Here is a 22651-nt window from a genome sequence, read left to right as displayed (position 1 = left end):
TGGTCGTATTTTGGGCAGAGCTCAACGAAAAAGCCCCCTCCAACCACAGTAACGCGATCATCACCAAAGACTTTTTAGGCAGGAAAGAGCTGCCATTCGCAGGAGAGGGGCGCTTTTCACTCCCAAATCGGTTGGGCTATAAGGTCTGCCCTTTCAATGGCACACTGGTAAGTACGTGCCTTGTATGAGATTCCGCGCCCCTCATACAGTGGGTTAACAGCCGCCCAAAAAGCGTCTGAATGATCCTCGAGCCGCCATCCAGTCCATCTCTGCCGTTGCCGCCGAACGTTCTTCCCCCCAAACAACACCCGTTCGCATTCATGAAAATCGCAGCACTTCATTTCCTTCCCCCCATTTGACGTTATCGGTTGATGCGCCCCTTGATCTGGAAAATTCAACCCCCGCCATTTCAGAAAGCCGGAAGACGAAACACATTCCATATATCGGCCGACTTTGCTCTTTTCGTCAACAACATTCTGGAGGAAAGGGACCAAGGTTACAATGACGTACTGAAACACCACTTCTTCATTTTTCTTTCGTTTCGACATATCTTGAATGCTGACATCGACTTCTTGGGACGCAAAAGCAATCCCGATTCACAGACCGTAGAGCTAGGTCCCGAATTTTTGGATACCATCACGGTCCAAGGCCGCGAGTATCACAAATATTCGATTGACCACCGTACATATTTCGGACCTGTCGACGACGTGAGACAAGGATGTATCTTCGGATAGAGACCCTTACTGACATTGTAAACAGGAAGAAGCACAACGTCTCGATAGCCAACAGCAAGTCTTCCAGAGGCTTTTTGATGACCGCCTGATATTCCCTCCAATCCAACGACTTCAAAGAGTGTTGGATTGCGGACATGGTGCTGCGTCTTGGGCTGTAGATGTTGCTGAACAATACCCAGATTGCGAAGTGAGTCTTCTCACTTAATCAGATCCATCAGAATCTAACTGGAATTGTGCAAAGGTCACCGGCATCGACATTGCCCCGCACATGAGCCCAGATGATGTTCCGGATAACCTCTGGCTACAGGTCAGTAGTTCACCATCCCCTGGTCCACTTCTCATGAGATATCTTGGGAGGAGAAACGAAACATTCACTCCATGAAGCCCATGAAGCACTTCAATTTGTCAAAATCCGCAAGGGTTTGTGGTGGCCCTAGCTAGGAAAGCTCGGAGGGGTTGAGCTGGGTTAACGGTCGCTAACAAGCCCCAATCTAGGTGGATGACTTGAACCGACCATTCACATTTCCTTCCAACCACTTCGATCTTGTACACTCCCGACTTCTTGCGACCGGCATCCATCGTCGTCGGTGGCCATCCTATGTTCGAGACATCCTCAGGTACGAGAAACCCCGGCGATGATTCCACGTGGCGTCTCAATGTTTCCGTGACCTATAAGTCATTTCCTCGCTCACATATATTCTTTCTTGTTTAAAGAGTCTTGAAGCCCGGCGGATGGGTTCAAATGGTCGAAATATATTACAATGTCCAATCCGATAACGGTGCCATCACCGATGAACATGCTCTGAGACGGTGGAGTACCCAGTATATGCGTGCCCTAGAGGATAGAAAGGATCTCCGAGTCGGATCAAAGTTGCAAAACTATCTGACCGGACTAGGATTGGTGGAGGTTGACGCAAAAATGATTCCTCTGCCTCTCTCGGGGTGGTCGAACGGTTAGTGCATATCTATATCTTCCCAATGATAGTTGTCTGATGGAAGCACAGATCAGAGGGCACGATCAATTGGGCAGTCCAACGGGGAAAACATCCAGCAGCTTCTCCATTCTTTGGCACTATACCCCTTGACCCAACGATTGCATATGTCACCAGAGAGTTTCGAGTCATTGGTACAAGAAGCCCAACAAGAAGCCAGGGATCATTCCTTGAAAGCATATTTCCCACTGTAGGTACTCATCCTTGCCAAGCTGCGGTGGACTCCAGATTGACAGTGTTAGATATGTCTGCATTGGCCGAAAGCCGCCCCAATAACACAGCATTGTCTCCCACGACGCCGAGGTTCCAGAGCTTCGAGAGAAAAGAGAGCTTTGTTGTTGTTCTTGCATTTTTGGGTCATCCTAGGAGTGGTGTCGCCATTCTGGGTAGAGTATTACATTTTGTCGCATTTTCAGCCATAAACCCATGTTGAATTACGTGAACGCCGGTTAGTTGAACAATTTTCCATTGCATCCTTGCCAATTAAGGCTTGTCGTATCACATATCTCTCTTTATTTTCCATTGTTCTTCGATTTCCTCTTTGCTTCCATACGTCCTTGGGCTGGGGGCGAACCGAGAGAAGAGCACTACGACCTGTTGGCATGGTCGCACAAAGGGGAGGGTCCGAGACTGGCCTGGCTGATAGGTTTGAGTCATGTAGTACACTTGTGCAGAACAGGACAACTGCCCCTGGTCCAACCCCGACCATTGAACCCAGAGAGTAGAGATTGAAGGGGCCCCAGGCGCGTCAGATCGTCATTGCGGATCGGAGCTCTGTGCGGATCGGGAGGATCGCAAGGATCGCAAAACAAATCGGGATCGAGGATCGAGAGCCGCGCTAATGACTGGCATGAGTGGTTTCGAGTTCACCAATGACATACATATTCCATTGCGATAGAGGAAGTCGACGTGTATCGTCGAGGCTGTTCAATTAGTGGTGCCCTCCCCTGTTGCGACGGGACAGCCCTTGTCGATAAGAGCCCAACCTTTCTGGCCTGGGGGTTTCGACCCGACCATTTAAGCTTTCCAAAACCGCCAGGGCCACCTCGAGTCAATGCCCTCTGTACTCCGAGGCCTTTCGTCAGATGGTCCTGCCATTTTTAAGGCGGGGAGATGAATTGGAAGACAGGAAAAGGAGGCACTGGAGGAGAGAGAAAGAGGGGGGGGGATGTTGACCCAAATTCCCGGGAAGGCAAGAACCAAATATGAACTACTAACCGCTCAATGCCGCATTGACTAGAGTTGACGAGGGATAACTCTGGGGGAGGGTTGTTCCTTCCTTGATTTCTACTGTCGCCACCGATCGTACACTTACCCCGTGATCAGATCTGATGAGGCTCTTTCAGGAGATCCACAGTGTCTAATTCATTCGTCATTTTGATGGCATACAACAAACTACGATGCCGGCTTTGTGTTGGTCTTTCACGAAACTAACCAAATAAAACCAGCCTCGGAAAAAATTATAGAAGAAAAGAAGGTCTATCAAATTTGCACCAGTCTCCTTGAGGCCATTCTCCGGAGAAGGAGTACAAATACAGCGTGCAACAGCTCGAATTTGATGGAGCCGGTGACCCAGTTGATGGTGATGGGGTCCGATCACCCGTTGACGTTCTCCTATTCATGGGCGACACCACCCGGCGCGTTGGGCCGGGTTCCAGCGTCCTATTAGAGTTCGTTCCGGAATGCCCTCGATGGAACGGGGCCCAACTTTGGATCCTCACCAAGATGATTCCGAGGTTTGTTTGAACTTCAACCGGGCAGAGAGAGGTACAACCGCCGGAAACAGTGTTTGCAATGCTTGATTTACATGATTTTCCTTTTCTCTCCTGGTTCCCCTGTCGGTCAAGGTTGCTATAGATACCGGGCTAGCCGAGACGATCTCTATTGGGGCGATGATCCATTTATTCGTCCGACCATGTCAGTGAATGGGGGAAGCCCCAGAGAAAGAGAATATAAGTCATTCAAAGGAAGCAAATCAGGATCCCGCATGATTTTATACAGCAAAAGCAACTTCCAGATTTGCTTCTTGCTTGAAATTGAAATCGAAGACAAAGATACAAATTAAGGCCGCCCTAACCATAAGACACCACTAGCACATACTTATGCTCCGATTTACTGCCTACTGCATTATAGTGTACCTGGGAGGCATTCTTCTTCCAAGGGGTTAAAATGTCCATGAGGGCCATTTGAATTAAAGAACTAGAACACACCTCCAATCCTTTGCGTGCGATGCTCTTATGTTGTAGGCCCGAGTTACCTATTGGTGGATAACTAATTGCTCTTATGTATGTGAGGCTCCAGACCATGACCTTGACTCAAAATTGCTAGTTTGATTGAGAAACAAGTAATTCTGAAATTATAATCAACCATCTAAGAGAGTTAGCACCATGTATTATGAGTTCTAATTGAATTACTATGAATGACTATATGATGAATGCGACCGGAGCTTTGCCGCAACAGACGGGTATGGTGCCTGACGCGCCAGGCACCAACAAATGCCCAATTAGGTAAAGGCGGGGACGGGAAAAAAAAAGTTGATTTGAGCTCCATCAATCCTCAAGCCCAACACCATCACCTCTTTTAATCACACCACTCACCATGCCTTCCACCTACAAAAAAGAAAAGCCATGGGACACAGACGACATCGACAAGTGGAAGGTGAGCATACAACTTCCCATCAAATCCTCCACGCAATCCCCAAAATCACAGAACCGCAGGCTAACCAATTCACCGCAAATAGATCGACGAATTCAAACCCGAAGACAATGTCTCCGGAAACTTTGTCGAGGAGTCCTCGTTCATGACCCTCTTCCCTAAATACCGTGAAGTCTACCTAAAAGAAGCATGGCCGACAATCACCAAAGCCCTCGAGAAGAAAGGCGTCGCCTGTACCCTGGATTTGGTCGAGGGAAGCATGTCCGTCAAAACTACCCGAAAAACCTACGATCCTGCCGCCATCCTCAAAGCCCGCGACCTGATCAAGCTGCTCGCCCGTAGCGTTCCAGTTGTACAAGCGATGAAGATTCTCGAAGACGACGTCGCATGTGACATTATCAAAATCCGCAACCAAGTGCGCAACAAGGATCGCTTTGTGAAGCGTCGCCAGCGTATCCTTGGACCTAACGGTTCAACCCTTAAGGCGTTGGAACTTCTTACAAGTACCTACATTCTTGTTCAGGGTAACACTGTTTCTTGCATGGGACCGTTCAAGGGATTGAAGGAGGTGCGCAGAATTATCGACGACTGCATGGCGAATATTCACCCGATCTACCATATTAAGGAATTGATGATTAAGCGGGAGTTGGCGAAGGATCCGACATTGGCGGAGGAGTCTTGGGATCGGTTCTTGCCCAACTTCAAGAAGCGCACGCTTTCTAAGCGTCGTGTGCCACATGTTGTTACCGATAAGGCGAAGAAGGTATATACTCCTTTCCCGCCTGCACCGGAGAAGAGCAAGGTGGATTTGCAGATCGAGTCTGGAGAGTACTTTCTTTCCAAGGAGGCGAAAGATCGTACACACAAGGAGGAGCTTATGGAGCGCCAACGCGTGAAGCGGGAGGAGAAGATGCGCGAGCGCGAGAAGGACTTCATTGCGCCCGAGGAGTCTGTGCCTGGGGATGTCGATGGAGAGAAGAAGAAAAAGAAGGACAAGAAGGAAAAGAAGGAGAAGAAGGAGAAGAAAGAGAAGAAAGAGAAGAAGCACAAGCGCAAACGGGACTCCGAGGGCGAAGTCGACGTGGAAGATTCTGCCGATCGCAAAGAGAAGAAAAAGAAGAAGAGCAAGTCCAAGGATACAAGCTCGGACGAAGAGTAAAACAAAAGCGATGTCTCCGGGTTTCAGTGTTTTCGGACTTTGGCGCTTTATGGCAGAGCATGGGTCTGGCGTTCTTTTGCTTTTTGGCTCTCTTGCCTGTATCTATTATCTTCGTCGGCAAAGAGCTTTGTTTCTGTAGAATTAACAATCACAATTTACAACACACGTTCCACGAAGGATTTGAATAAGTAAACCAAAAAATCAAAATCAATTCAATTCCAAATTAAAAAATCGGATAAAGCTAAAATATGAAGAATTGAATGGGTAAACTAAAGCCCGCAGAAAAATCCATAGAATCAACAACCCATTATCATCATACTAATCCACCTCAAACTCCAAACATTACCTTATTGCATTCTCTGTTCTCGAAGACTCTGAATTCCTTAGGATCATGCAGCGGACATAGAGCCGGATGTGTCATAGACAGAAGGATCATGCTCCTGGTGACTGATGGTAGGCTCAGCCTTGTCGGTCAGACCCATTTCATGCGCAAATGTCTCATGAGGCTTCCATTTCGCACTGGTCATGGGTGTGGACTCCTCGAGCATCTTGTCGACTTGTTCCAGACTCAATCCCTTGGTCTCGGGAACGCAGAAGAATGCGAACAAAAGACACAAGAAGAGAGCACTACCCCAGACAAAAAAGACTTTGACTTTCAAGTCGCCCTCGTTTTCATCCACGATGTAAGGGGTGATAACTGCAATGATACAGTTCCAGAACCAGTTCGACGCAGTTGCAAGAGCAACACCTTTGGCTCGAATTGGGAGGGGATAGATTTCACCGATGACTACCCAAGCGGCTGGTCCCCAGGTAGTGGCAAAACCTGCGATGTAAAAGCAAGTAAAAACGATAAGACAGACGCTCCTGTAGTGGTGGTGGTCAGCTTAGCCTGGAAGAAATGATGTTTAAGTACTCACGCGGCATGGCTTCCTTCATGAGTAACGCCCACTATCGCAACGATGTACTCGCAGAGACACATAACGACGGCGCCCCAGATGAGCAAGGTGCGTCGACCGAATTTCTCCACCATGTAAAAAGAGGCCGGGGTGGTGGCAACATTGACAACGTTCATAATGGTAGACATCAGAAACGGGTTGTGCATGCCTACCTCTTGGAAAAACGTGGTGCCATAGTAGACTAGAGAGGTTAGCACTAGTATCACATACTCGGGTGCTTGTCGCCAGATTTAAGACTCACAGATGAAGTTGATACCGGTCCATTGTTGGAACATCTGAAGGGCGACGCCAGTGATAACTCGACGTAGATTACCTTGCGGAAGGCTACCTCCCTTGAAGCAGTCGGCCCAGGAAGTGCTCGCGATTTGCTTTTCGTACTCGAAGTTGGCTTTGATTTCAGCAAGCTCAGCCTGGACGGCGATATTGGAGCTCGACTGGCCACGAACTAGCTCAAGGGAACGCAGTGCTTCATCCATGAGACCGCATTTAACAAGATAACGAGGTGATTCCGGGAGCATAAAGAGTCCACCGGCAAGGATCGCTGCCCAGATGAATTGGATGCCGATAGGAATTCGATACGAGGAGCTGTTATCGCGATCCTTGCAGCCTTGATCAACGCCGGAAGCAACAAGCAGTCCAATCGTGATCGCCCATTGATAGACAGAAACCAGCGTACCACGGACCCTGCGAGGAGCTATCTCAGAGACGTAAAGAACGACAGCGGCGGAAACACCACCCATTCCGAAACCTGCAACGAGACGACCGGCGACTAGGCCAGCAAAGCTGCTGGTACTAACTTGAATGGCCACTCCGATAGCGAAAACAAAACAGGCGAACATGATAGTGAGACGGCGACCGATTCGCTCAGCAGCTTCACCACCGATCAAAGCCCCGAAGAAGGTACCAGCCGAGAGAATAGAGGTGATGAGGGACTTGTGGGAGCTCTTGATGATGTACTCGGAGGGGTCATCTTTGGTTGGAGTCCGATGAACACCCAAATGTTTCTTCACATAGGGCATTCCAAGAACACCCGAGATGTATCCAGAGTCATAACCGTAGAGAATACCTGCGAAGGTAGTTATTAGATTAGACCAATCTTGATCTTTCGAATGCCAAAGTCTTACCCCCGAAGCTGGCGAAGCCACAGATCAGATATGCGCGCCAAGTGATAGGAGCCTCGATCAAGTTGAGATCATTCGTGCCCACGAGGTGATTGGTGTTTGCCATGACGATCAAAGCAGGCCAGACCGGCGAATGAGTGTAGAGTGATAGACGATATCAAGGAAAGTGGGGGCGGTAGAGAAAGCTTGGTTGTTACGTTCAATAATGGAAGATTGGTAGGAATCATGGAGATGGAAGAAAGGGGAGGAATTCGAAGTGAAGCAAGACAAGAGGAAATGAAGGAAGGAACGAAGTAAACAAACCCAAGTGAATGAAGGCCTGAAGGCCTAAATAGGCACCGGGGCTTAATGCGGAAGGTACCGTCAGCAATACTATCGTCCTAAGCAACGGTGACACACCCGTGACAACTGATTGCTACATTTGCTTGTTAGACAACCTGATTCCGTATCTTATTCTCATGGATGTCGGAGAAGATATGAAAACTGACGATGCCAAGGCAGAATCCCCACGAGAAAAAGAACCGAAGCCCTCACTTCCTACAGACCACTGATATATGCCACATATGATAACTCGGGGGTGGTTAGGTAAAATGACTGGGTATATTGCTTTCTAAATACCGAGAGTAGATCAATTAACATTTGGGGAAAGGTATCAGACATGATTTATAGTTTGCAATCCCCATGGATATCCAATACCTTGCTTCCAATTTCAAGTCTGCAATGCTGTGCTACAGAATCCGCCATGGGAGGCCAAGATGTTGATAGAATGGAACAAAGAAAGATCTATTCTATCGACCTAGAAGGAATCCAGCCGATCTTTTGCATACTTACTATCGACCTTCCTCAAATCTGCTGATGTTGACATCCATGTAGACAGTCCTTGAATTTGTCAACCTGAGTGCCACGACGGTCACCTGCAGACAGCCACCTGGCCGAGAGAAAGCTGTCGTACTGCAATAAACCCACTCTTGGGTAGGTATTAAACTTTAGGTTCAAGTTTGATGTACAAGGCACCTGATCAACAGGGGGGATGGTGGTATGCACGTAACATTTCAATCTTGGAAAGTTTCGAGTTAACGGAGTATTCCTTTTGCCTGAGCCTTCTATAGATTATTTTCGGAAAAGGTCTATTTTGTTGAACATACGGAATATATTAAAGATATTCACATGTCTACACTACAACTTGAGAGTCTGTTCATCATATTGGCGCAAGATGTGGACATTCTAAACAGTAAATTGGCGAAGTCTCAAATTTTAATACATACACTGAATCCAGAAAGTTCTAATATACTTGTACATGAATATATCCCGAGGCAACTCTCTAACTAATTTACGCGCCGTGCGCATTTTCCTGCCCATCTTTACTCATCAACATCCAATCGAAATGCAACTTGCGACACAGCGCCATCCAAAGCCTTCGCTGCATCTGATGGTAGCTCGCTTGACCTCCAGGCAATGTATCCGTCCGGTCGAACAAGAGCACAGCCGCCCTGTGAAACTCCAAAAAGCTTCTGAAAATCACCCTGTGGGGTAATGTTCGCATCAGTGCCAAACTGAACAGAATGCACTTGAATAGGAGACTTCCCGTTAACTTCTGAGACAGCCTTAGTCCATTCATCGCACTCAGAGAGCAGTGTCCATGATTCATAACCAACAAGATCAAGGCTTGAGACATTCTGCCCATCTCTTTCAATCCAGAAATGTGGCAAATGTGTACCCGGCTGACCTCTCCACTCGTCAGGCTTCATCGCTCGTGGCAAGCTCTCGTCAGCGCCAATAATTCCTTGAGAAATATATATCTGTCCGAATTCTATCGCATCGTCGTCTATCTTTTCACCGGGTGCTGTCGCGGTATCGAGGTGTACTTTGTAATCTGCACGAACAAAGATCTGGTCGTGTCTCAACAGTGCGATGGGTCTTCTTTCGGTGTTATATGTATCCAGGAGATCGGGGAATGATTTCCCAGAGAGCACGGCGGCAATTTTCCAGGCGAGGTTGTGCACATCGTGGATTCCTGTATTTGCTCCGTAGCCACCACGGTTCGGTGGGAGGGTATGCGCCGCATCGCCTGCTAGGAAGACCCGTCCGGATTGGAAAGTATCAGCTACGAGAGCTGTCAGTTCCCACTGGGCCGTGGTGATAATCTCAACAGGGAACTCGGTAATTCCAACTGCTTGGTAAATGGCTGCGTGGAGGGCTTCATCGTCGCGCTCGATGGTGTCTTTGAACATGAGAGCCCAGCGGCCGTCACTGTAGGAGGCGAGGAAGGCTTTAAGATCTGGTTGATCGATGTCGAATTGAACAAATCCCTTCGTCCACTGCTGTAGAGGGGCTTCGAAAAGAACACTCTGGATTGTCTGCATGAAGCCACGGCCTTGGCGGGGGATTTGTAGTATCTCACGGACGGTACTACGGTTCCCGTCTGCGGCAATCAAATACGAGCCCTTGATTTGTTGTTGAACACCCTGGGAGTCCTCGACAGTGACAGTCACTCCGGATTCATTCTGCTCAATGTTCAAAAGCTTTAGCTCGCGTCGAATATCGGCGCCCAGCTCGCGTGCTCGTGCTTCGAGAATCGGTTCCAGTTTGTCTTGCGGGTTGGCGTATCCCCGAGCAGCGGAGTATTCCTTCTTTAACGAAGGGCCCTTTGGCGCATCGCTTGCTTTTGTTTCCCCCTTCTGCTTTTTCTCGGTGTCGGACCAAGATGAGCTCTCATGCCATTTGCCAGCCACGCTTTCGACGTGCGCTCGTTCAAGTTTGAAGTCATCCGGGGCAGGGTCGTTGTTCTCAATCCCAACCGTGTGGTATATTTCCATCGTACGCGGAGTGAACCCAATTGCTCGAGGATGTTTGGAGATACCAGCATGCTTCTCAAGAACAATAGTTGGGACTTTGTGAGAGGTAAGACAGAGGGCGGCGGATAGCCCAACTAGGCTGGCGCCAACCACAATGACAGGCTGAGAAGCAGTAGAAGGCATGTTGATAGAAGAGAGATTTTTGTTGCTGTTTGCTGTAATAATATTAGATATTATATTGTTTATGACAAGCTTAGGATTGGAAAGTTCTCCAATTTATATAGAGTTCAAAATGAGACTCGGCGCCGATCAATGCCATTCCCCTCGGCGCCGAATAATTAACTTCGGGCCTGATTAATAAGGCCACCAATGTTGTTAGGCCTTCCGAGGTCCGAGCCACGGGTCCATAGTGCTCCATGCACCGTACATTCTACCCCGTACGAGTGAAGAAAAAGATATCATATAATAAAATGTACCAATTGAGAGCTACAGTGAGGATTAAGGATCAGAGTGGTAACAGCAGGTATGTTCATTTATGTCATAAATATAAATTTGAATTTCCTTCGAATGTCCAAAGGTCTCATGCTTACCAAGATAATGATAATAGTTACCCATAACGTTTTAAGGTTTGAATTCAGGCATTTGCCGATCACGCATTTCCGCCCGATTGTTTAGAATTGATATTCTGTAAACGTCGAGCCTTATCTTGCAAAAACTCATCCTGCTCTTTCTGACTCTTCTTCAGATCAACCCCAAATGCTAGAATACCAAAGCTGAACACGCTCAAGGCAAACAGGAAGTAAAATGGAGTAGACGTATTGCCAGTCGGGCTTGCGTCAATGATAGCACTCGACACGATAGGTCCAATGAAAGATGATGTCTTGCCGATGATGCTAAAAAGACTGAAAAAGAGGAACTCATGTCCACGTGGTGTGACTTCGGAGATCATGATCTGTGAATAGCTGTACCATGGACAAACGAAAAGTCCATAAAAGGCTTGATAGACCTGTGCGATAGTCAGTTTGCCGTCTTCTTCTTGCTTTCTAAAATTTAATGCGCGAGTGACATACCCAGACTTCCCAGACATTGTGGAAACCAAATTTGTTTGTCCAAATTCCTATCATCCCCCAGCCATCGAGAAGAATAATGCAGAATGCGATAGTGTTGAACATGGTTTTGGTTCCTAATTTGAAACGCTGTTGAATGAACCAAAACGAGTAGATACCGACAGCCTAGAAGTCATTTTTGTTAAGACATTGTCTTGAAATTTGGGAAAATAGCTTGAACTTACCTGTGCTGCAATTCCCACAATTAAGAGGTATGTCAATTCTAGAGTGTTATAGGCTACAATGCTATTCTGTAGCGTAGAAATTACCGTAACCGTAGTGTTCAGCGAATCTCCCAACAAGAAGTATCCTACAAATCGGATCAGTTCTCAAGCGCCCATATGTTGCCAACGTGTGGAATCCCGCTTACCAATGAGATACAGCAAACTTTGTTTGAGATGCCAAATCTGCCTTAAGGCATGCCAGAGCTGCCATACACCTGCAACAAGTATAGATCGGTTTCCTGGGTCCTGGCCTGGGCGACGTTTTTCAAGAAAGAACCAGGGCATGGCCACAAGAAGCCACACACCAGAAACAAACGCAATCAAGACACTGAGTCCCCAATTGTTATTTGCCTCGCTTGCATTGACATCCAAACCAAACATAATCCCGACAATTATGGCCAGAATAACAAGCTCACCCAAAGATTGAACGTAGAAGGCGATATTAGCTAGACGACTGCGCATCATAGTATCGGCGTAATCATATTGTTCCCGCGTGATCATTCCAGAGGCGTATTCGTCTGCTTTCTCCTTCATCTCGACTGTATTCCGAGCGAGTCCAGGGAACGCAGCTGTCCAGAAGGTCAATGTTGTTTGGTAGGCGATCAACCCAACCATGTAAAGGCCAACCCCGACCCGCCAGTTTTCCCAAGTATGAACACCCAGCCATGCGAATCCGATTGCCCAGGCGATAATAGATAAAACGATCAAAATGTTGGGTCGCCAATGACCGAAATCGGCAAAACTTCCAATAATTAGGAATACAACAACCTGAATGGCGAAAGAAATACCATTGCAAAGTAGAACGATGCTATTCACGACTCGTGGCTGTCCGATGAAGACTAGCATGCCATCGGGTGGGGCCGCTTGGTAAAGTAGATTCTGGAAAGCCGTGGGCGCAAAGTCTAAGCAAAACCTGGTTGTCAGTTGGCTGCAAAAGGAAATTTTCATTTGGTAAAATATTGCCAACTTGAAACTTACTGAACAGAGACAGTCCATTATTGCCGATATAGTAGCTAGATGGTCGGAGTGTTTAGTTTCTCCTAGTTCCCAGACTTCCTCAACGAAAAACGCACGAGTAGTAAGCCCAGATCTCCCTTTTAGACGTGCGGTAGTTTTCATCGAATTGATCCGGAACGATATTTTCAACCTTCCTTGATCCCTCAACCTCCTGTGGTAGTGAACCTTGTCGATCCATCTCCACCGTGGAGAGAGCGTTGTCCTTATCTTGATCCATGGCGCACGTACTACTCCGACCGAGGGCTCATTCCAGCTAGAGAAATGATCGTGCAAATATGCAAAGGGAAAATTGAGATGCAAAGAATGGAAAGAGGGGGAAATTCAAAAACCCCGGGGCAACTGCTAGGCTATCTGCCAACATCCAAACCATTTAAATTGCTTTCTGGGCCGCGGCCCCGCGTTCCAAAACCCTGAGTCCGGCAAAGGCCAGTCGCATTGGAATCACGGTGCCGATCGCGCGATGATAACCTGCATTCGGCTCCACCGCTGGCCCGACCGGGCTTAGCGATTGCTTGGTGAATTCGGCGTATGGCCCAGTGCCGTATCATCGCTGCTATTCGTTAAAAACGTGCAGACATATCAAAGCGTGGGTTACCATTGGTTCGATTGCTGGAAGTTTTCCCCTGTACTTTTGGCGGGAATAATGAAATGCCGCTATCCTTGGCGCTAGCATTGATGCCGGGATGTCGCAGCACGAAGGAGTGAGTTGAGATAGGCTGATTCGCTGAGAGCGACATTGATCAGATTGAATGTAGATAAATAATCCCGATGTCACAAGAGCACAATGTTGCATTGAACTTAAAACGCCAGATATCCTGGATAAAAGCCCCAGGATAAGGAAATGACGTGGCGCATAGAGCTCTGTTGGAAGCGGGGGAAAGCTTAAACTCGAGACACAGAATATGATTTATCGACCTGGGAGATTAGCACAGCCTCCTGAATTGCAACGACAAAGCCATAACTGTCAACTTGAAGGGGTTGTGTTGTTCTGCGGCAAAAAGAAAAAGTGGATTTTATGTCTGTAAAACGGTCCGGATAATAAAATTTGACCCACCATATACACAATCTAAAGGATGCGACCAAAAAAGTACCACCACTAAATTTATCGCACGAATATAGCAAGGCTATCATCGTGGGAAGGCCCCCTCAAGCATGTTCAACAGGCCGTTTGGCTACAACAACCACCCGCGGAATACATAGTGCTGTACCCTTGACACCTTCCTGATAGCCAGTCTGAATCAAATGAACAAAACGCGCCGCAGCCTCGTGCTGGCCTCTGCTTGCCAATTTTGATGCAAACTCTTGCATGGTCAATAGATGCAAATCGTTGAAAGCACGGACCAATTCCGGAGGATCATCATAATAGTCGCTCTTCGCATCGTGGAACCCTCCCTCCGTCAGGAGACGCGGCAGATCCAAAGCCCAATCATGTCGCCCCCCTGCATGAGATGCTTCTCTAATCTCTTCCAATGCAGGCGCAGGTGCATCAGCAGCTGAATCAAGTCTCTTGACTCGCATGTTCACACAATCTAACTCGTCCCATTGTATGTAACCACCGGGTTTCACCAAGTGGAATAAGCGGCGAATGACTGGCATGGGATCGAGACCAGAAAGGACCAGCACAAGCAAACGAACATGTACTAGATTGTACTTTGCCTCCGTACCAGTAGGAATATCATTGAAAAGATCCCAGTGGCTCAGGTTGATATTGGAAGGAAGCCATCCTGGCTGAGGAGCCTGAGTAAGGTCGATATCTAGACCGTCGATTTGAGCGCGAGGAAGCTCCCGGGCGACGTCTATCATCCATAAACCGCTCCCACATGCTACATCGACGATTTTTTCGGGGCCTGGAGGAATATCTGGGTGGATGTTGAAGCCAAAAACCTCACGCCAAAGGTAGTGCTGGAGGTTCAGCCGGATGACCGACTGGTGATCTTGTTGGAGGCCATAACCGATCCCATCTGCGAGGTGAAAGCTGGCTTCAGAAGATCTCGAGGCCCCGGGGGCGGTATTTGAATTCGACATCTCTAGCTATCCTCGGGAGCCTCGGGAGAGATTGAGGGGTAGAACTAAGCGCGATGAATGGCGCGATCTTGGATGGCCTTCAGAGAGAGGAGTGCGGAACGAGGACGCGATTAAGCGGTAATGAACAGCAAGTTTATGATTGAAATCGCTTTCGCCTTGCTAATATGAATTTGGTTTGACTCGACTACTGTGATCGGGACGTGTGCTTTTCCCAGGCTTTCTTTGTTCAAAAGAATTTTGCTGGGAGTGTTGGCCCCCACCTTCCCATCCTACGGGGATCATGACCTACGTAGATGATAGGCTCAATTGTACTGGATACATAGATCGGCAGCCAAACAGCAGTACATTGAAGGAAAAAAGAACAACATGAAGCGTGATCTTGTCTTTGCCTAGGTGAATATTTTGGAGTTTGATTGCCGTGTGCATTCGGCTCATTCTATTCATTGTCTACAATGTTTTATTTGTTCCTTTTCCCGCATTAGCATTTCCCTTGTGGCTTATACCTAAGCTAGTAAGTATCATGAATCAAACATGTCTATGACAAAGAACGTAATTTTGAACCTTGCAATTGACCGCTAGGTGCCCTTTTTAAGCACAATGCTATTTATGTTTCTCTTCGTCTTTGTCCGACTTTTTATAGCTTCAAGTTCCACTGGCATGGTCTATTGGCATCACCTAGTATATGTACTAGTTTATGGCAACACCTCAAGTTGAGCTTGGATATGCAAAACATCCGGGTCCAGGGCTGCCAGTGAGGACCCTGGATATAGCAAAACCTCAAGGAGGATCAATACTTGTATATCCAAAGATATATTCTGCGAGACTCGAAAGGCTCGCCGCAACTTGAACTTGAATATTACAAGAGCTGTTTGAGCTTGCCGCAAGTGTCGACTTCCCACACCAACTTGAAGCCGAATGCATGTGAGTTACCGAGCAGGGAAACTTGACTTTTCAACACATCATTAATCCAGCCTCAGCTTCACAATCTCAGGCTGTACCAAGTCCCCTCGTCTTCTCTTTTGTGGTGACTTTGAGCCTCACTGACATATTTATGCCTTAGGTATCCTCTTAGGTAGCCTTTTGTACAGATTCCTATCTTCTCATAGTCTAAAGCGACGACACGGGGATCCTCTCAAGTCCCAGGCTAGCCAATTTGGTTCTACGGTAAGTTCGACCGGGCTTAACTTCTCTATGTTCGCAAATAATCCTTGTAATTTGATTTTAATATAATTACTAACCATTGAATTACGAAGAGAGTTACCCTGCTGTTTCTGGAATTATGTTTGGCATCTTATAAAACACATATTTCTTTTACCAGGAGAAGGCTGGAAGATTAAGGATCGCTCAATGGCAATAAAATGAGCCAGAGTGCTCTCGGAGCCATTGCAGGGCAGTTTGAAATATTCAGTGATGATCATGACTTTCAATGAAAACATAAAATAAGGCTGAAATTGACAGCCGGGAACTTCCTAGGCCATTTATATGGGACTTGCCACAATCCATTAGATAAATACTATATAGTACGCATAGCTAATTTTTCTTCTCGTATCGCAATTTTTTCATGTCATCCACACTCTCAACTCGGATACGTGAACTTCGGATCTCGGGGTTAGCTAATATCGACTTGTACACATTTGAAAAGTCCGTGGCCTTTATAACACCATGTTGTACTGCGTCTTCATCAACTTCGACTCGAAGAGCGAGATAGAGCTCGTTAAAGCGCACATTTGTCGATTCGTTTTCACGAGCCGCGGCTGTAGCAAGCGTGAAAAGGGGGCCTTGGGTCATGCCGGGCAATGGACGCAACGGATAGTCGCCCGATGCTCCTGTGCAAATCGTCCATGTGCTGACAGGGTTATTTTGTTCCAACAAATAGCCGATAGAATCTCTATAAGCAACTGGGATTCCTGTTAGGTGTAGGCATATTTTAGAGGTTTGCGATACATACAGAAATTGGACTCGAATGAGTTGTTCATGTTCCTGCGTAGCATCTCGGTCGTAATCTCCTGCAGAGGGGTCTCAGCGTACTCGCCGCCCACTTGAAAGTGTCAGTAGTCCATATTGACTCAGAAGGGCCTCGAGGTATACCAACCACATGAAAATACATGCTGGAACGCTGGTAGCTTGCCAGCTCGGACTTGATCCACGACTCCTTTTATCCCCGAGTCTGAGGTTACATCGGCTTCGACAAACGTGATTCCTTCAGACGACTCAATATTCTTGATGAGTTTGTTTGCTGAGTTTTGATTGCGTACAACGGCTAGAACACTTCTCTTGGAGTGCAATGCCGCCGTGACAGCGGAGACACCGATATTGCCAGTGGCTCCAATGATTAAACAAGTTTCCATGATGATGGCTACGCGCGATTTAATCTGCTTTTCCGATGACTGGTTGTCTTGACACCGATTTATTTTCTCCAGCGCTCCAAAAATGACATATAGCGAATAATCGATTTCTTAAAGTCAGTCGTTCAAGGGCGAGAGTTGGCGACGCTAAGCTGATATGTTGATCAACAGCCCCGCGCAGGTTGACTGAAGGTAAATTGTGCGATTCAATCAAGGGCCCACTTAGCGCGATCTGGAAAAAGTGTAATATGAGAGGAACATAGCGCCCAGATTGTTATTTTAGACCATTTTATGAAGTGACCGACGGTTTGTGAATTTCACCGTTCGACCTTGACGAAATCTAGGAGTTTTCTAGATAGAAACTAGAAAGAAAACAAACCCCTGTTCATTGATGCATAAGTGTCACGGTTTCAACCAATGAGGGTGCAGCGCCTAAAAGACTCCTGCCCCGACATTCCCCACTTAGCAATACTAGTATGTCGCCCTTGCACTCCCGCAGTCGATCCCTGCATCTCCGATAGATATTGCTGAAATATACTTCATGCTGAAAATGTCTGTGTTCGGTATTCGGGAGGATATGTGTAAAAGACAATTTAGGAATGGCCCGTTGCACAGGTTTCATTGATATGCCTTATTCTGCTTATGAGCATTATCCATCAATTGTGGTAACAAGAGAACGAGACTTGTTGAGGGTTTTTCTGTGTCATAAGGGTCATCATCTAATCGCCAGAAATTGGTGGCCAGGGCCACAACGCCAATGAGATTTGTATGATCTGCACATGGGCTTTCAAGTTGTACAGCCTGTTCCTACGTAAGTAAGGCCTTCGGGGCCAAGCGCCTCACAGTATGGCAGTTGAGACAGACTGGAATTGGAGAATTCGACGGGTTGTTTTTGTATTCGTCCGTGAAGTTGGATGATGGGCTAAATGGACCCATAAGTACCGGAATGATCGTCATCAGGCACCGAAGAATGGTGGAGAAAATGCGAGTGGTGAAAGGCTCCTCCTAACTTCATCATGTTAAAGTTCATCATGTTGTGAATGCCGAGTCATGACATACCCCTATAAGGAATTCGCATAGCCAGTTTTTGCCTCCATATCCAGCAGACCTCAAGGATCCATATCCCTATTTTGTATATTCCGCCGACTTGGCTGCACGGCTATGGTGGTTTAGCAGTCTATACCACTACTGCTTGGGGCCACAGGATTAAACTATTAATGATAATTCGTCGTATTTAAATCTGGCGTGAATCTTTTCACATTCTCCAGTATTGGAGACAGACCTAAAGATATCATTGCGTCGTACAAGTGCTCGACTATAAAGATCGCACCGAATCCTCCAATCCATTCCCCAGCAACCGCGAAACAGCAGGCCAACAACAATTTATCACGCCTAATTACCTAGAAGCTCCATTGCTTTATTTTCATTTCGTGTCATATGCCCCAATACGCGCAGATGTAGGGGTTGATAGCCTTATCAAAATAATCTAATTGCTTGGGCTTAAAAATGCTGCTAGTCAGATGCCAGTCCGTGGAAGCTACGGAATGGGATCTATAAAAATCCATTGATATCATTGTGTTGGTGACTGTGAGTTAAGAACTCGGATCTCACCAAACAGTACATATACCATCGTAAATTGACTAGAGTAGCAAATAAAATTGGGGAATCCAATTAAAGCCGTTCAAACCAACCGAATCATCCGACAATTACTGATTCTCATGTGATAGAGTCAATGATTCGGCCACGATAAGTATAAAACATAAAAAATACACATAAAGCCGCCCATAATTCATATTTAGCATGCAAAATTACCATCATGTTTATATTGGATGACATCCAATCTGGCATGGATCTCGCAATCTACGGATGGCGCATACAAGCAATAACCCCGCGCAAAGTGGCGTGGAGGCTTGCATTAGTTCGACAGATTTCAGCTAGTAATTTGCCAGGGAACCAACAAATTCCCCTCAAATTTATCTGTGTGGTTCCAAGATTTCAAGTTCCAATGCAACCGCTGGGATCTACCTCGTGCTGCAAATTTTTGTGGTCGGGATTTGGACTGTTGACGATCCGAAGGCTCTTGGCCCGTGAGCCCGTGAGTGCGGATGTATCTTCCACACTAGTTTCAATGGGTTCGCGAGTCATTGCAAATTCAAGTAAATATTCCAATTGTGCCCTCAGCGGTGCGAAAAACGTTGCAATTGTGGTTAGTTTGATCATTCGGGGAGACCACCAAGATACCCGTGCGGAAGAACCAGTTCATGTTCAAGTTTGGGGAAGAACCACAAATTGGAGGACGAAAATCCCCTGTTTCCTCAAGATTGTCGAAATGACTCGACAAATCACAAGGAAAGTCAAGCGAACCCTTCAGATGCGGCTCACAATAGCAATTGTAGGCGGGGGACAAAATCAAGCAAACAAGTCCAACCTTCGAAGTTATGAATTACGCAACCCACAGCGACAGCACGGTTCTTAATTTCAGGAAATTGATCAACTATGATTTGTGTTGTTCAGAGGGTCTTATCAGAGTGGAGACTGCAATCCCTGTCAAAAAAGTTGATTTTCGGATCAAACTAGAAAAGATTGAGGCGACGTTGATGTCATCTTCCGCATAACCGATTCCTGTCCGTCTTTCCTTCTCTCCTTCCTTCTCGCACAACCAATATGCACAACGCACCCGGGTAGGACGGGACATAACCAAAACCAATATGCAGAGTGCATTGGGACCGTCCTGGTCGGCCTATCAACGGTAGATTCAAGTTGGCCACAGCGGGGTGGTGAAGCAAGACCAGTTCCGACGGTGCCAAACCATGGCTCAATCAAAGGCACGCGTCGCGTCCACTTGTGGGTATTTGTGGATCAGGACAGGCACTAAAAGGCTTGCACATTCCTTATGGGCTGGAATTTCTCTCCTGATGCGAAGCTTGAGTACGCCAATTGGGAGATCTCGATGATCTCGAGCCATTGCGTCAAGTTTCCACTCACTAGGGAAATGAGTGAGGGGATGCTCATATTTCTCTGGCATCCACTTTGATATCAAATTTTTATCTCTTTCTCTCTTTCTTCTTTACCGCCTGTTGGATGCTTCATCCGACCGTTATTTTCGGTCACTATCTCGGGTTCGTCGGCTCATCAGAACGTGCTGATCCCCGTTGGTCTCGGGAGCTTTCGTTTCAACCCAGAAGCTTGCCGTTTCCCGTAATAATTAATCATGGACGCTGAAGAAGGAGACCGCAGGAGACCTCGGGCGGAGGTAAGCTATACTGCATGCATGCATACAAATTTCGCTTTGCATCCTCATCCCTTTCTATCTATTCCAAATGTCATACTTATTCCGAGTTTTCACAATTTAGTCCGGTGCAAGTGTAAGAAACGAGGGCCCGACTTCTCCTACCCGGAGCTCTCGCTTCAGAGATGATGCCGTCTCTCCGAGAGGAAGAACCTCAGATGTCGCCGAAGATGATGATGGGGGTATGCGCCGACGTAGCTCAGCTAGACGTAGCGGGGATGAGCCAATTCCAAGTCTAGCCCCCCGAACAACCCTCGCAGGTCGAACACAGGGCAAGTTCACTCTTGCCGGACCTGATGAGACACCCCAATTGCGCTTGGCCCAAGAGCCTTTCGTGCAGCCTGGTTATGCTGATTTGAATCCATCATACGAGCAACCTTCCAACGCAAAGCCAGTATGGTCTTTGGCCAAGCCACTGCCCCGTGTCGTGAGACCAGGCATGGTTCCTACCAAGGAGGAGCTTCTTCAGCAACGGGCCAATGCCCAGCTCCCGACCGAGAACTCTCAGAGGCTTGGGCTGGACGTTGATCCCAATGAGGTTGAGGCGGGGAGGATCGAAAAAACCTCCGACCCGCGGAAAATGGCGGCGCAGGTTGAGGATGCTCGGTTGCAGCGTGAGCAAGCCTTCATGAACAAGGTTCTGAGTGGTGATACTCAATCTACACGCCAGGGATCACGCATGTCCCGTACCTCGTCTACTCGCCGCAGACGTACTTCTGCTTGGAACGGCTCTCACGATGCCCTGTCGGTGGTCCAGGAAGGAGATTCTCAAACAGAGGATGAACCCGCTAGACCGGGTGAATATTACAGCGATGATCCGCTGCGTCCCATTCCTGAATCGCAGGAACCAGGCTTCGATCTCGAAGACAAGATAGAGATCCCGGCTCTGGATGAAGCGACTACCCCCGAAGACCTGCACCCATTGATCCAGGATCTTGTGGAAGATGAGATTCACAACAACCACACCACCTGGTCTGTCATTCGTACACACCATCGCGAGGCCCTCGCTGAGGCTCTTGCGGTCTTCGTCCAGCTGACCATTGGTTTCTGTGCCGATCTTTCGGTTACCGTCGCCAACGCAGGTAATCCCAACACAACCGCTTGGGCTTGGGGTCTCGCTTCAATGATGGCCATCTACATATCTGGTGGTGTTTCCGGTGCTCACCTCAATCCCGCCATCACCCTCATGCTCTGGTTCTACCGTGGTTTCCCCAAGAGCAAAATGCCCGAATACTTCGCTGCCCAGTTCGTCGGTGCCTTCTGTGCTGCCCTCGCTTCCTATGGTCTCTACTATCGCTCAATCCATTACTATATCGCTAGTAATGCTGACAGCGGTATTATCACCAGCTTCGTTACCAGCCAGCGCGAAAACTGGATCGACGCAGGAACTGCCTTTGGCAATGAATTCCTGGGTACCACTTTCCTTGCATGTACCGTCCTAGCGCTTGGTGATGATCAAAACGCTCCACCTGGTGCTGGTATGAACTCTCTTATCATTGGCTTGGTCATCTCCTGCCTGTCTATGACTTTCGGATACCAGACTGGTGCTGCCTTCAACCCCAGTCGTGACTTTGGTCCACGTCTTGCTTTGCTGGCGCTTGGATACCCGAGTGAACTGTTCCTGAACCCATACTGGTTCTATGGTCCTTGGGTTGGTGCAATCGCTGGTGCATTCAATGGCGCGTTCTTGTACGATTTCTTCATCTTCACTGGTGGAGAGTCTCCTGTCAACTACCCATGGGAGCGAACGCAACGTGCCATGAAGAAGAGCCGTATGAAGTGGGGTCGTCGCCTCCATATTTCGAAGAAGGAAGACAACGTGACTCGAGTCTAGACGCTCGTAGCTGTAAATATTGTTTTACTCGCGTTAACTCCATACTTATGGGGTCCTGTCCACATCAGTTCGCTGCACTAGACATGGCCAATTGTATTTACCCCCCTGGTCCATGCCTTCAGCACAAAACGGTTGAATTTCTAAAACTGAGATCTTGTCTATATCGTTCAAATTTTTGTCGATATAAATTTTTTTTTGAATTGGTGGCGAAGGGAGTTCGGCATGCGACAATGGGCGGATAACCAAATTGATCAACTGAATATATTTCTCTATTTCTCTATTCCTTCAAAACTTGTCTTTCAATATAATGCTTTATTTTATCATATAATCCCTTTTTATGCGGTCGTGTTTGCATCATAATGATTGGATTTGAGTCTAGCGTGGGGGCCGTTTTAAGCT

The 22651-nt window shown here is 47.4% G+C and overlaps 8 protein-coding genes across 8 annotated transcripts; 3 read left to right on the top strand and 5 right to left on the bottom strand.

Moving 5' to 3' along the window:
* Positions 1-371: 371 nt before the first annotated feature.
* Positions 372-1692, top strand: N7478_008372 (class I SAM-dependent methyltransferase; the record flags this gene model as incomplete). Its single annotated transcript, XM_056924586.1, has 5 exons — positions 372-707; positions 760-921; positions 976-1041; positions 1230-1351; positions 1449-1692. 5 exons carry the CDS (start codon positions 372-374, stop codon positions 1690-1692), a joined length of 930 nt encoding a protein of 309 aa, XP_056777312.1.
* Positions 1693-4324: 2632 nt separating this feature from the next.
* N7478_008371 (KRR1 small subunit processome component) lies at positions 4325-5540 on the top strand (the record flags this gene model as incomplete). Its single annotated transcript, XM_056924585.1, has 2 exons — positions 4325-4384; positions 4467-5540. 2 exons carry the CDS (start codon positions 4325-4327, stop codon positions 5538-5540), a joined length of 1134 nt encoding a protein of 377 aa, XP_056777311.1.
* Positions 5541-5929: 389 nt separating this feature from the next.
* N7478_008370 (sugar porter family MFS transporter) lies at positions 5930-7723 on the bottom strand (the record flags this gene model as incomplete). The annotated part of the gene is made up of 4 exons (XM_056924584.1): positions 5930-6404; positions 6458-6677; positions 6738-7562; positions 7621-7723. The coding sequence occupies 4 exons, from the start codon at positions 7721-7723 to the stop codon at positions 5930-5932; spliced, it is 1623 nt and encodes a 540-aa protein (XP_056777310.1).
* Positions 7724-8978: 1255 nt separating this feature from the next.
* N7478_008369 (uncharacterized protein) lies at positions 8979-10595 on the bottom strand (the record flags this gene model as incomplete). The annotated part of the gene is made up of 1 exon (XM_056924583.1): positions 8979-10595. The coding sequence occupies one exon, from the start codon at positions 10593-10595 to the stop codon at positions 8979-8981; it is 1617 nt and encodes a 538-aa protein (XP_056777309.1).
* A 466-nt stretch (positions 10596-11061) lies between these two features.
* N7478_008368 (putative autophagy protein (Atg22)) lies at positions 11062-12976 on the bottom strand (the record flags this gene model as incomplete). Its single annotated transcript, XM_056924582.1, has 6 exons — positions 11062-11418; positions 11483-11644; positions 11704-11828; positions 11889-12644; positions 12721-12755; positions 12816-12976. The coding sequence occupies 6 exons, from the start codon at positions 12974-12976 to the stop codon at positions 11062-11064; spliced, it is 1596 nt and encodes a 531-aa protein (XP_056777308.1).
* Positions 12977-13905: 929 nt separating this feature from the next.
* On the bottom strand, positions 13906-14784 carry N7478_008367 (uncharacterized protein; the record flags this gene model as incomplete). Its single annotated transcript, XM_056924581.1, has 1 exon — positions 13906-14784. The coding sequence occupies one exon, from the start codon at positions 14782-14784 to the stop codon at positions 13906-13908; it is 879 nt and encodes a 292-aa protein (XP_056777307.1).
* Positions 14785-16314: 1530 nt separating this feature from the next.
* Positions 16315-17132, bottom strand: N7478_008366 (uncharacterized protein; the record flags this gene model as incomplete). Its single annotated transcript, XM_056924580.1, has 3 exons — positions 16315-16682; positions 16733-16822; positions 16877-17132. The coding sequence occupies 3 exons, from the start codon at positions 17130-17132 to the stop codon at positions 16315-16317; spliced, it is 714 nt and encodes a 237-aa protein (XP_056777306.1).
* A 3208-nt stretch (positions 17133-20340) lies between these two features.
* Positions 20341-22252, top strand: N7478_008365 (MIP/aquaporin family protein; the record flags this gene model as incomplete). Its single annotated transcript, XM_056924579.1, has 2 exons — positions 20341-20382; positions 20483-22252. 2 exons carry the CDS (start codon positions 20341-20343, stop codon positions 22250-22252), a joined length of 1812 nt encoding a protein of 603 aa, XP_056777305.1.
* Positions 22253-22651: the final 399 nt, after the last annotated feature.

The sequence above is a fragment of the Penicillium angulare genome, assembly GCF_028827245.1.
Source record: "Penicillium angulare strain IBT 27051 chromosome Unknown utg000005l_segment0_segment0, whole genome shotgun sequence".
NCBI classification, from domain to species: Eukaryota; Fungi; Ascomycota; class Eurotiomycetes; order Eurotiales; family Aspergillaceae; genus Penicillium; species Penicillium angulare.
The sequence above is the reverse complement of the archived record's forward strand: the minus strand, read 5'-3'. Positions and strand labels throughout refer to the sequence as shown.